This window comes from Struthio camelus, chromosome 20 (assembly GCF_040807025.1).
Source record: "Struthio camelus isolate bStrCam1 chromosome 20, bStrCam1.hap1, whole genome shotgun sequence".
NCBI lineage: Eukaryota > Metazoa > Chordata > Aves > Struthioniformes > Struthionidae > Struthio > Struthio camelus.
The window spans coordinates 2,371,575-2,382,555 of record NC_090961.1 but is presented as its reverse complement, the minus strand read 5'-3'; the positions used below and the strand labels follow the sequence as shown (position 1 = coordinate 2,382,555).

General features: G+C 66.9%; 1 protein-coding gene across 4 annotated transcripts; it reads left to right on the top strand.

The window, feature by feature from the left end:
* Nucleotides 1-409: 409 nt before the first annotated feature.
* On the top strand, nucleotides 410-10,628 carry PTGS1 (prostaglandin-endoperoxide synthase 1). 4 transcript variants are annotated; one of them, XM_068914652.1, is made up of 11 exons: nucleotides 410-573; nucleotides 3,864-3,980; nucleotides 4,091-4,231; nucleotides 4,561-4,704; nucleotides 4,790-4,971; nucleotides 5,225-5,308; nucleotides 5,861-6,107; nucleotides 7,131-7,417; nucleotides 8,377-8,524; nucleotides 8,775-9,160; nucleotides 9,239-10,628. In XM_068914652.1, exons 1-10 carry the CDS (start codon nucleotides 444-446, stop codon nucleotides 9,137-9,139), a joined length of 1,845 nt encoding a protein of 614 aa, XP_068770753.1. In that variant the 5' UTR covers nucleotides 410-443; the 3' UTR covers nucleotides 9,140-9,160; nucleotides 9,239-10,628. The 4 variants fall into 4 exon arrangements, with proteins under 4 accessions (XP_068770753.1, XP_068770754.1, XP_068770755.1 ...); XM_068914653.1 differs by having other exon boundaries at nucleotides 414-573; nucleotides 4,424-4,704; XM_068914654.1 differs by lacking the exon at nucleotides 410-573 and adding an exon at nucleotides 3,367-3,521 and having other exon boundaries at nucleotides 4,424-4,704.
* Nucleotides 10,629-10,981: the final 353 nt, after the last annotated feature.

Below are 10,981 nucleotides of genomic sequence, written 5' to 3'. Positions count from 1 at the left end.
GGTGGGGGCGGCCGGGGGGTCCCGGGGGACACAGGGGGGACGTGGGGAGGTGGGGACGGCCGGGGGGTCCCGGGGGATCCCGGGGGACATGGGGTGCGAGGGGGACAGAGGGAGGTGGGGGCGGCCGGGGGGTCCCGGGGGGTCCCGGGGCACATGGGGCGCGGGGGGGACAGGGGGAGGTGGGGACGGCCGGGGGGTCCCGGGGGACACAGCGGGGACGTGGGGAGGTGGGGGCGGCCGGGGGTGTCACGGGGGATCCCGGGGGGGACGTGGGGAGGTGGGGGCGGCCGGGGGGTCCCGGGGGACACGGGGGGGACGTGGGGAGGTGGGGGCGGCCGGGGGTGTCACGGGGCCGGGGGGCGGAGCGGGGCGGCGCGGGGCGGCGCGGGGCGGCGGGGCGGGCGGAGCGCGGCGGGGCCGGGGCGGCGGCGCTGCCTCTCGCCATGGGCGCTGGGTGCCGAGCCCGGACCCCGGCGGCCCCGGCGGCCCCGGCGCTCCGCTCCGCGCCGCTGCGCCCGCGGCTGCTGCTCGCCCAGGTGATGCTGCTCTGCGCCGCCCGGAGCGCCGGCACCGGTACGCGCCGTCGGGCCGGGGGGGGACCGGCACCGGGGCAGCGGGCGGTCCGGTACCGGGGGAGCCGGCACCGGGGAGACGTGGGGCGAGCGGCGTCGGGCGGTGCGCGGGGAGCGGCCGCGGGGGGCCGGTACCGGGGCCCCGGGGCAGGGCCGAGGCTCTGCGGGGAGGGGGCCCGGGCGGGCAGAGCCCCCGTCTGTCCCGGGAACGTGCCGGAGCGCCGCGCTGCCGGCTCAGGGCTGAGCCCATCGCTGCTCCTTGCCGGCTCCCCATCCCATCCCACCTGTCCCATCCCACCCCATCCCACCCCCCTACCCATCCCGCCCCATCCCACCCCACCCACCCTATCCCACCTACCCATTCCACCCCATCCCATCCCACCCACCCTATCCCACCTTCCCATCCCACCCCATCTCATCCCACCTATCCCATCCCACCCCATCCCACCCACCTACCCATCCCACCCCATCCCATCCACCCATCCTATCCCACCCACCCTATCCCACCTACCCATCCCATCCCACCCCATCTCATCCCACCTATCCCATCCCACCCCATCCCACCCACCTACCCATCCCACCCCATCCCATCCACCCATCCTATCCCATTCATCCCATCCTACCCACCCCATCCCACCCATCCCATCCATCCCCTCCCATCCCATCCATCCCACCTACCCATCCCGTCCTACCCCATCCCACCCACCTCATCCCACCCATCCCACCCAATCCCATCCATCCCATCCCACCCCATCCCATCCCACCTACCCATCCCATGCCACCCCATCCCATCCATCCCACCCCACCCACCCCATCCCATCCATCCCATGCCACCCCATCCCATCCATCCCACCCAATACCATCCATCCCATCCCACCCCATCCCATCCCACCTACCCATCCCATGCCACCCCATCCCATCCATCCCATCCATCCCACCCAATCCCATCCATCCCACCCCACCCCATCCCATCCCACCTACCCATCCCATGCCACCCCATCCCATCCATCCCATCCCACCCCACCCCATCCCTCCCCTCCCCTCCCGTCCCCTGCGCAGAGGCCCTTCCTCGGCAGAAAGCCGAGAGCCAGGGCAGGGCAGGGCAGGCGGCAGCCCGGCAAAACCTGCAGCAAAGCAGGAGCTGGAGCCCGGCTCTGCGCGCCGTGGCGCCGGGCGACGCGGACCAGGACGGCAAGTCTCCAGCGCAAGGAAGGAGCAGCAGGTTTCAGCCTGTCGTGCTTGGCCGGAGAGCAAAAACTCCCATTAAAAACAAAACAAAACAAAACACAAAAACAAAACCCAGCTTCCCTTTCTGCCTCCTGCTGCGGCCTCCCGGGGACCACACGCGGGGGCTGGCCGGGCCGCGGGCGTCCCCGGCCGCGGCAGCTGCAGCTGGGCGCCCGCCAAGGCCGCCGGGACGCTGCTCGCACCTCGCAGCCGGCCGCCGCCGGCGTGGGCGCTCGCAGCTCGGCCCTTCCCCGCGCTCCCCCCGGCCCGGCGCCCCCGAGGTAGCGGTTGCGCAACGGCCGTGGCGGCCCGAGCCTTCGCTGGGGCAGGCGACACGCCAGCCCGCCTCGAGCCCCGGCGCGGCCCGGCGCCACGTGCTGCCGGTTCCTCCGAGACCCTCGGCGCGACGGTGGCTCGAGTCGTCCCTCGGCGCGACGGCCGTGCTTCCCGCCCGCCGGCGGCGGCGTTCCCGGCCCCGGCCTTTCTGCGCTTCCTCGCTTGGGACACGCTTTTCTCAGCAAAACGAGAGCGAGAATTTGTTCTACTTTTTGATTAAGCTCCCCAGACGGTCCCAGTCCTTCGGCTCCTCTTCTCCCGCCGCAGCGCGCGTCGGGTCAGCGAGCGGGAGCGAGTTGGCGGCGCCGCGGCCCCGGGCTTGGAAGCGCTCGGCCGCCGGCGCCGGATGCTCTGCCGGCGGCGGGGAATTCGGTGCCGGACTCCTGCGCGGGGCGGGGAGCGGCGGCGAGGAGGGGGGGGTCCGCGGCGGCCTCGCGCCCCCAGGCTCCCGCCGCCTTTCCCACCCTCGGCCCGCCTGCGGCACCCGGCGCCGGCCCCGGGGGTGCCCGGCCCCAGCACGCCGCCGAAGCCCCGAGCCTGCTCCGTATGACACGGCTCAGCTTGCAAAAGTTTCCCTATTGCCAAAAAAAAAAAAAAAGGGGGGCCCAGCAGCGGTCTGAGGTCAGTCCAGCTGCGATGAATAAGAACCTGCTTCTGCCTCTGGGCTGGAGGCGTAGTGGCGGCTGGATGCTTGAAAAGGTTTGAGGGGGGGCCAGGGGGAGCCGAGCTGGGAGCCGAGCTAAGCCCTGGCGAGCCGGCCCCAAAACGTGAGTGTTGGGGGTCGCCGGGCTGGGGGCTGCTGAGCCCGCAGCGGCACCGACCGGTCCCCCCCCCATCCCCAGCTGCAGGAGCTGGCTTGGAAACAAAGAGATTTTTTTTTAATTATTTTTTTTTTTGCAAAATTAGGTTTATGTTTTAAAGATGTTAACTTGGAAGCAGAGTTTCCTAGGGGGGAACGCGCTGCGCGCTCGGCACATCTGCCCGCGCGTCCCGGCGGCGTCAGAACCTGCTCCCGCGTTCCTGCGGGCCTGCGGCAGCCTTGGCAGCGGGCGGCAGCGCTCGGGCGTCGCGCAGAGCCGCAGCAGAGGCTCCTCAGGCAGCCGGGAAGAAGAAAGGAAAAAAAAAAAAAAAAGCGCAAGGGCGGCCGCCCCCCCTTGGCCCCCCCCGGGGCTCCCCCGGGGCCGGGCCCCTTATCTCGCGCCTGCAGAGCGGCGGCGGCGGCACCGGCGCTGCCGCGGAGGAAGCGGCCCGGCCCAGGGCAGGGAGGCGGTGGGGACCCCGCGCTCGGCCGTTTCCCCCCGCCGCGGCCGCGCAGCCGCTTGGCCAGAGCAAACTCGAGCTGCGGCGGTGGCTGCCGCTGCTGCGCTCGATCCCGCCGCTGCAGGGGTGAGCCCCGCTCCTGCAGCCGCAGGCCCCCCGGCGCCCTGCTGCGCCAAAGCCACGCTCCCGGCCAAAAATTCCTCGTCGGGGGGGGTGAAGGGAAAAGCCGAGCGCTGATGTTACCCCCCCCCCCGGAGCGGCTGTTGCAGCCCGCCGGGGCGGCTGCTCCGGGGCACCGGGGCTGGTGCTGCTCCTGCGCCGCGGCGTGAGCCGGGGGGCAGCGGGGGCCGGGCCCCCCGGGAGCTGCTGCCTCGCACCCCCCCGCCCCGGGGCAGGACGGGGGAGGCGGCGCGGGTCGGGGGGGGGGGGGGCAGCGTCGTGCCCTAACCCCTCCGCCTGGTCCCGCAGCGAACCCGTGCTGCTCCTACCCCTGCCAGCACCAAGGGGTGTGCGTGAGGGTCGGCCTCGACGGCTACGAGTGCGACTGCACGCGGACCGGCTACTCCGGCGCCGACTGCACCTCCCGTGAGTGTCTGCTCCGGCGGCCCCGTGCTGCTGCAGCCGGGCGAGCCGGGGCCGGGCCCGGCCGCCGCCGCCGCCGCGGGGGGGTAACGCGAGGCAACGTCCCCCTGCAGCCGAGCTCTGGACCCGGCTCCGCGCCCTGCTGAAGCCCAGCCCGGCCGTCTTCCACTTCCTCCTGACCCACTTCCGATGGTTCTGGGACATCGTCAACGCCACCTTCGTCCGGGACACGCTCATGAGGCTGGTGCTGACGGGTGAGGAGGGCGGCTGCGGGTCCCCGGCGAGCCGCGGGCAGCGCCGCTCTCCGTTACCCCGCGGGCCCCGAAGCCCCCGCGCAGCTTACTCGCTGCCGTCCCAACGCTTCCCACGGCGCGTACTCACGCAGGCTGCACGCCCGCGAGGCGCCAGCCGCGGGCTTCACCGTTTCTGCACCGTTTCTCCTCTAGTTCGTCATCCGAGACCGGGCGTCGCGCGCCAGGCGGGTAGACGGGCGCTCGCCGCGGGCCGGACGGGCGCGGGATGGGGGGGTGTCTCTGCGGTGCCGCCGCCAGCAGCGGGGTCACTCCGGGCTGTGCCCTTGCAGTGCGCGCCAACCTCATCCCCAGCCCACCCACCTTCAACTCGGCTTACGGCTACGTCAGCTGGGAAGCCTACGCCAACGTCAGCTACTACACCCGCGTGCTGCCGCCCGTGCCGGACGACTGCCCCACGCCCATGGGCACCAAAGGTAGGGGGTGGCCGCAGGGCCACCTCGGGGTGCGCGGCGCCTCCCAGCCCGCCGCGGGCCACCAAGCGAGCGGTGTCCTCCGCAGGCAGGAAGCAGCTCCCCGACGCTCAGCTCCTGGCGGAGAGGTTCCTGCTGCGGCGGAAGTTCGAGGCCGATCCCCAGGGCACCAACCTGATGTTCGCCTTCTTCGCCCAGCATTTCACCCACCAGTTCTTCAAGACCTACGGGAAGATGGGCCGCGGCTTCACCAAGGCGCTGGGGCACGGGGTGAGGGCTGGCGCTGGGGCCCGGCTGCTGCTCCAGCCCCGCCGGCGACCCGTCTCCAGCACCTCCGGCCTTTCTAAATCTTGCCAACGAGCTCCTGCCCCGCGGCGCCGCCGGGCGCGGGGTGGGCTGCGGACCTGCAGCGCTGGGCGCCCGCGGCCAGCAACCCCGCCTGGCTGTCGGGGCTGCGAGCGGGGCGCCGCGCCGCAGCGTGCGCCCTGGGCAGCAGCGGGGCGACGCCAGGCTTTTTCTCTAGGTGGACCTCGGGCACCTGTATGGGGACAACTTGCAGCGTCAGCACCAGCTGCGACTCTTCAGGGACGGGAAGCTCAAATTCCAGGTACCACCAGACCCAGCACGTGCCGAAAGGCAGCCTCTGTCCCACGCTCGTTTTTTGTTTGAAGCCCGTGCCTCTCTGGAAGCTGCTGGCCCAAGGCTCCCGGGAGCTCTGGGAGACACCAGCCCTCAGGACCACACACCCAGCGCTGCTGGGCCCCACTTTGGTGATTGCTGGCTGGAGACACCTCTTTGGGCAGGTCCACAGGGGACGTCCTGCTGCCGCCCTCCGGCCTCCTGGGCAAAGCAGAGACCCTGGGCTCTGCAGGCACCTGGCGTACAGGGTCTCGTGCTGCAGCCCTAGCTTGTCACCACCACGCAGGGTTGTCCCTGAACTGTCCGACGTAGGTCAGAGAAGAGCTTCGGGGGGGTCTAGGTGCTTGCCAGCGGCGTCACGTGGTGGGGGTTACAAGAGAGAGGGGTTTTCCCTGGTCAGGGCCGTGCAGGGGAGCAGCTGTGCTGCCCATCGAGAGGTAGGTCCTGCCCGCACAGGCTGTTGTCGGGACGGTTGTGTCCCCTCCTCCGCTTTCTGCCATGGCGCTCTTGTCTCTCCAAGGTGGTGGACGGAGAGGTGTACCCCCCGACGGTTACTGATGCTCCCGTTCACATGGTCTACCCGCCTGGCATGCCGAAGGAGAAGCAGATGGCCATGGGGCAGGAGGTGTTTGGGCTCCTGCCGGGGCTCTGCCTGTACGCCACGCTCTGGCTCCGCGAGCACAACCGTGTCTGCGACATCCTGAAACAGGAGCATCCTACGTGGAGCGATGAACAGCTCTTCCAGACGGCTCGCCTCATCCTCATCGGTGAGGACCAGTGCCGCGGCTGGGCACGGGCACGGGGCGTCCTGCATGTCCTGCCTCCTTGGGCAAGCTCCCCAGGACGGGTGTGTTTGTAGGTCTCTGTTTCGAGGGTGGTGGCCAGTTTAGCTTTAATTGTGGAGTATTTTTTCCGGCAGCCGTCTGGGGATCATATCTCGCCCTGGCACAGCGTCCTGCTATTCAGCATTTCACTTATATTATTTTCAGCCCATTTCCCAGAACTTCGCCATGTGGAACGGTCTTATCTGGCATCCTTTGTTGACCTTATTGTGGCATATCGTGACATTCATGCTGTTTAGCATGACTGTTCCTCAGTGGCACCGGTTACATGTCCTCAGAAAATATCACCTACAGGGCTTGGCCTCAAGGGCTGGACTGACAGTAGCTCATCAGAGGATCTGTCTCCTTGCTTTGCTGTGACAGTGTTAGCAAGGACAGCACAAAGACAGTGTCCAAGGTTGTGAGCAGCTCACAGCAGCTCTCATCCTCCGTGAATATACATCACTTGTCGAACGTATGCAATTTTTTAAAAAATTGGCCTTTGCCCATCAAAAAGTTTAACTGTCATAATTTTTAATTATGTCATTTTAATGTTCTATTATAAATTTACTATAATCCAATGAAATATCATTTTCAACCAAAATCCAGAAGTGGTCCATGTCCCCACACTGGAAATCACCCATTTTTAATCTCTAAGAAGTGTATCAAGGTCAGCTTGCTCATGAACGATTTTGGTTTGGGCAAACCAACCTTTTGACTGGTGAAAAAAACAGTTCACTGAAAAAACTCCCAGCCATCTCAACAAGCCAATGGTCAGAACGGTCCCAGGTGGTTCAGGGTGCTGAGGCCCCCATGGGCCTCCTCGAGGTGCCTGAGGGACACGCGGCCCTTGGAGAGCCTTGCTCTGTGTGTAGCACTGCAGCATGCGGGTGACATCCCAAGGGGCCGACCTGGAGCCCTTCTCCAGTTGCTGCCAGCTGACATCTGCTTCTCTCGTTTCCTGCCTAGGGGAGACCATTAAGATAGTCATTGAAGATTACGTGCAGCACCTCAGCGGGTACTTCCTGAGCCTCAAGTTCGACCCCGAGCTGCTCTTCGGGGTGCAGTTCCAGTACCGCAATCGCATTGCCGTGGAGTTCAACCAGCTCTACCACTGGCACGGGCTGATGCCGGACTCGTTCGTCATCCAGGGGAAAGAGTACAGCTACGAGCAGTTCCTCTACAACACCTCCATGCTCATGGACTATGGCGTGGAGGCCTTGGTGGAGTCCTTTTCCAAGCAGATTGCAGGCAGGGTAAGGTCTTGCTCTCTCCTCCGTGCGGGCACGTCCTGGTGCCCTCTGCGGTTGGTGCAGTGGGACGCTGGGAATCGCAGGTGGATGCTTTTGACGCCTTGAGTGCCCAGGTTGCTCTGCTGCCTGATGGTGGTGGCAAGCTCTGGGACTTGCAAGGCAAGCGGCAGAGTTTTGAACTCCTCTTCTTACCCTGGGCAAAGCTCCGGTCCCTGGCGTCGCCGGTCCCAGGTCTGCCCTCCTCCCAGCAGGGCCTTGAGCGCAGCCGCTGACCGATGCCTCAGCCCAGCAGCGGGGCCGCGCGTGGCACGTTCAGCCCGTCACCCGGGGTGCGTTCAAACACCAACCAGCCCGGTGGCACCCAGCCTCCGTGCCGTGACGCCTGCCCACAGGCAGCGTAGCGAGGTTGGGTCTCGGCGGCCTCGCCTGCTTGACGTGGGACCTGGCGGCAAACGTCCTGATGGCTTCGGGAGCCTGCGGTGAACCCGCTGGCGCAGCCAGCGCAGAGCGCGTTACGGGGCCAGGGCCCGCGACGGCCGCCGAGGCGCCCAAGCAACGCGCCTCGCGCTGGTCTTTGCTGCCATCGCATGGAGGTTTTCTTCCACGCGCTTGCGTTGGTGTTTCTGGCTGTTGTCTTGCCTCAAGGCTGACACGCAGACCTGCCGCTCTCTGGATGTTCAGGTTCCCCCTGTGTCCCCCCAAAACCAATAATCGCTCCCCACCTCCCCGGCCGGTGCATAACTGTCCCACCTGGGCTTCTCACGTGCCTTCCTCCACCCCTCGCTGGAGATGGGACAGGCTTTGGCCCAGGCTGCTTCTCAGCAGCTCCGCTGTCCGGCGATGCCCCCGCTCGCTGCCCGACGCGGCCGCTCCAGGGGCGGCAGCCCGGGGTGGGCAGGTGCCGCCCTGGAGGTGATGCCGGCGCTTCAGGGTGACCACGCTCCTCGGGTTCCCCCCTGCAGATCGGCGGGGGGCAAACCATCAACGCCAACGTCTTGAAAGTGGCTGTGGGGGTTATCAAGGAGTCCCGGCAGCTGAGGCTCCAGCCCTTCAATGAGTATCGGAAGAGGTTTGGCATGAAGCCCTACAAGTCCTTTCAAGAGTTAACAGGTAGGACGGCACGGCTGCCGCCGGCCCCTCCGCGCTTGGCCGCAGCAAGGCTTTTCGTTGGCCCGCACCGAAGGCGGACGGGGCTGCTGCCTGGCTCGTGGGCTTCGCTGTGCAGAGGGCAGCGCCGGCCGCCGGGCCGAGCCGGCGCGTCGGGTACGAGAGCTGCCGCGGCCCCGGCACCTAGAGCAAGGCCAGGCCTTGCCCTGGGCTCATCCTCTTACTGAAGCGCTCTGACGTTCCCTTGATGCAGGAGAGGACGAGAAGGCGGCAGAGCTGGAAGAGCTGTATGGAGACATTGATGCTCTGGAGTTTTATCTGGGCTTGCTGCTTGAGAAACCCCAGCCCAATTCAATTTTTGGGGAAAGCATGGTGGAGATCGGAGCTCCGTTCTCCCTCAAGGGGCTTCTCGGAAACCCCATCTGCTCCCCCGAGTACTGGAAACCCAGCACGTTTGGCGGAGCAACTGGCTTTGAGATCGTTAAGACAGCGTCGCTCGAGAAACTCGTGTGCCTCAACGTGAAGAAGTGCCCGTACGTGTCTTTCCGTGTGCCGGACTCTGTGGAATCAGGAGCAAGCGGGAGACAGCAAGACGGCGGACGATCTGCGGAGCTCTAGCACCAGGACAGCCCTGCGCAGGTAGGGACCGTCCCCTCCCCGGCCCCGGGGCGAGACACCCGCTCAGCCTGGCCCTGAACCTCCGGTTCGCTCTTGCAGAGAGCCGAGGGGAAGGAGAGGAGACCTGCAAACTCCCTCTGCCGAACACCGGCAGGACAGAAGATCGCGCGGTTCTGGGCTTTCTCCACAACGTTGCTGGAGCCTCGGGGGAAAAAGCTGGTTCTAGCTCTAGGAAAAGCTAAAGTGCCTCCAAAATTATAGCTGCCATGACCTGTCCTCAGTAGACCGACTTCTCTTGCTAGCAAATAGCTTGCACTGAGTTGCCTTAGTGCAACCCTTGGGGTTGTTCAGGGGACTCCCAGGTTGCTGGGGTGCTCTGAATCCCCTGCTCTGTCCCCCTCCGACCGCCACTGCTTTTCAGCACGCGAAGCGACCGGAAGCATCGTTTTTACGCACCCAAACTGCAGGGTTTTTTTTCCCCACGTCGGCCACAGAGGAGCAAAGCGCACACGGAGCGCTCCCGGCTGGGCAGCGTCCGCCTCGTCCGCACCGGGCTGAGCCAGCGAGCTGCTGCTTCCCAGCGCTGCCTTTGGCAGTGCCGTGGCGGAGCGAACGTCCCCATCGCAGCTGGAGGAAAGCATCCGAAACTAGGCCAGACCAAGAAAGTAGAGCGCTATGTCTGCAGCCGGAGAGCCGAGGGGAGGCATTAAGCGGCACCTCGCAGACCTCCTCTACCTGCCGCTCGCGGGGCCGGGAGCCCGGGACCTGGCGCCCTCTTCAAGCACTGCCCCGTGTCTGAGCGGCTCGAAGTCGCCGGGGGCCGCTCCAAGCAAGGCGCCACCTCCAGCGGCGTCTGGCTCCTCCAGCCCGCGGTCCGTGACCCCTCCTGCCCGCGCAGCTCCCCAGGTTACGTCCCCAGGGCGCAGCGCCTGCTTCTGCTCCGCTCCGGAGCCGCGCGCCCTCGCAAGCCCCTCGGGCCCTTGCCACCGCCACGTGAGCGCTGGCAGCCAGCGCCGACCCCCCCGAGACGGCCGCAGCTCGCCTCCAGGAAAGCGGACGTTCAAAGCAATAGGTGATTTTTGAAGCGCGGCTCATGCCTTGCAGCAAGTTTGCAAGCTTTCGCTCGGCAGAGCCAGGCGGCGCGCCGGGGCAGAAGGAAGCGGAAGCTGGTGCAGGACAAGTCGCTGGTGCGTCGGTGAAAGCCAACGGCCCCGCGCGGAGCGGGCCGCGCTCGCTGGCGCCGCAGCGGCTTCATTTCTGACCGCGTCCGAAGAGATAAAGGGCGCGACCCTCCGCAGGGAGCGCTTCGGAAGGGGCGGCCGCGAGCCCCCGTCTCCCCGCGGGCGCGCGCGTGTGCTGCTGCTGCTGCTGCTGCACCGCCGGCCGCCGCTGCGCCACCGCTTCGTGCTTTAGCGCTCCAGATGCTGAAAACCCAGTGCTTAAATCCAACGTTGTGTATCTCTATCGCATAAAACCTCTCCGTACATAACTCCTTCTGCCTGGCTCGGTGTTTTCGGGGGATGAGACGGAAGAGGTGTCGTCCGGTTGCGATTTCCGGCCGCGCTGAGCCGGGTCGAGGAGCAGGAGGAGGGAACCGGCCCCGCTCCGTCCCGGCGGGACTTCCACCCCGGGGGCGGCCGGGGAGGGAGAGGGCAGCGAGGCGCCAGCACCAAGCGCTGTAAGCGGGCAGGTGGGACGGGGCTCTTGTCCTCGGCGCGTCTCGGAAGAGCATCCCCGGGAGCCCCCCCGGCTCGCAAGGGAGGCAAAGGCAGGATGAACGAGCGAGCGGGCACGGAGCTGCTGGGGTTGCAGCCAGACCTGGCCGCGTTTTCTCAGTGGCAA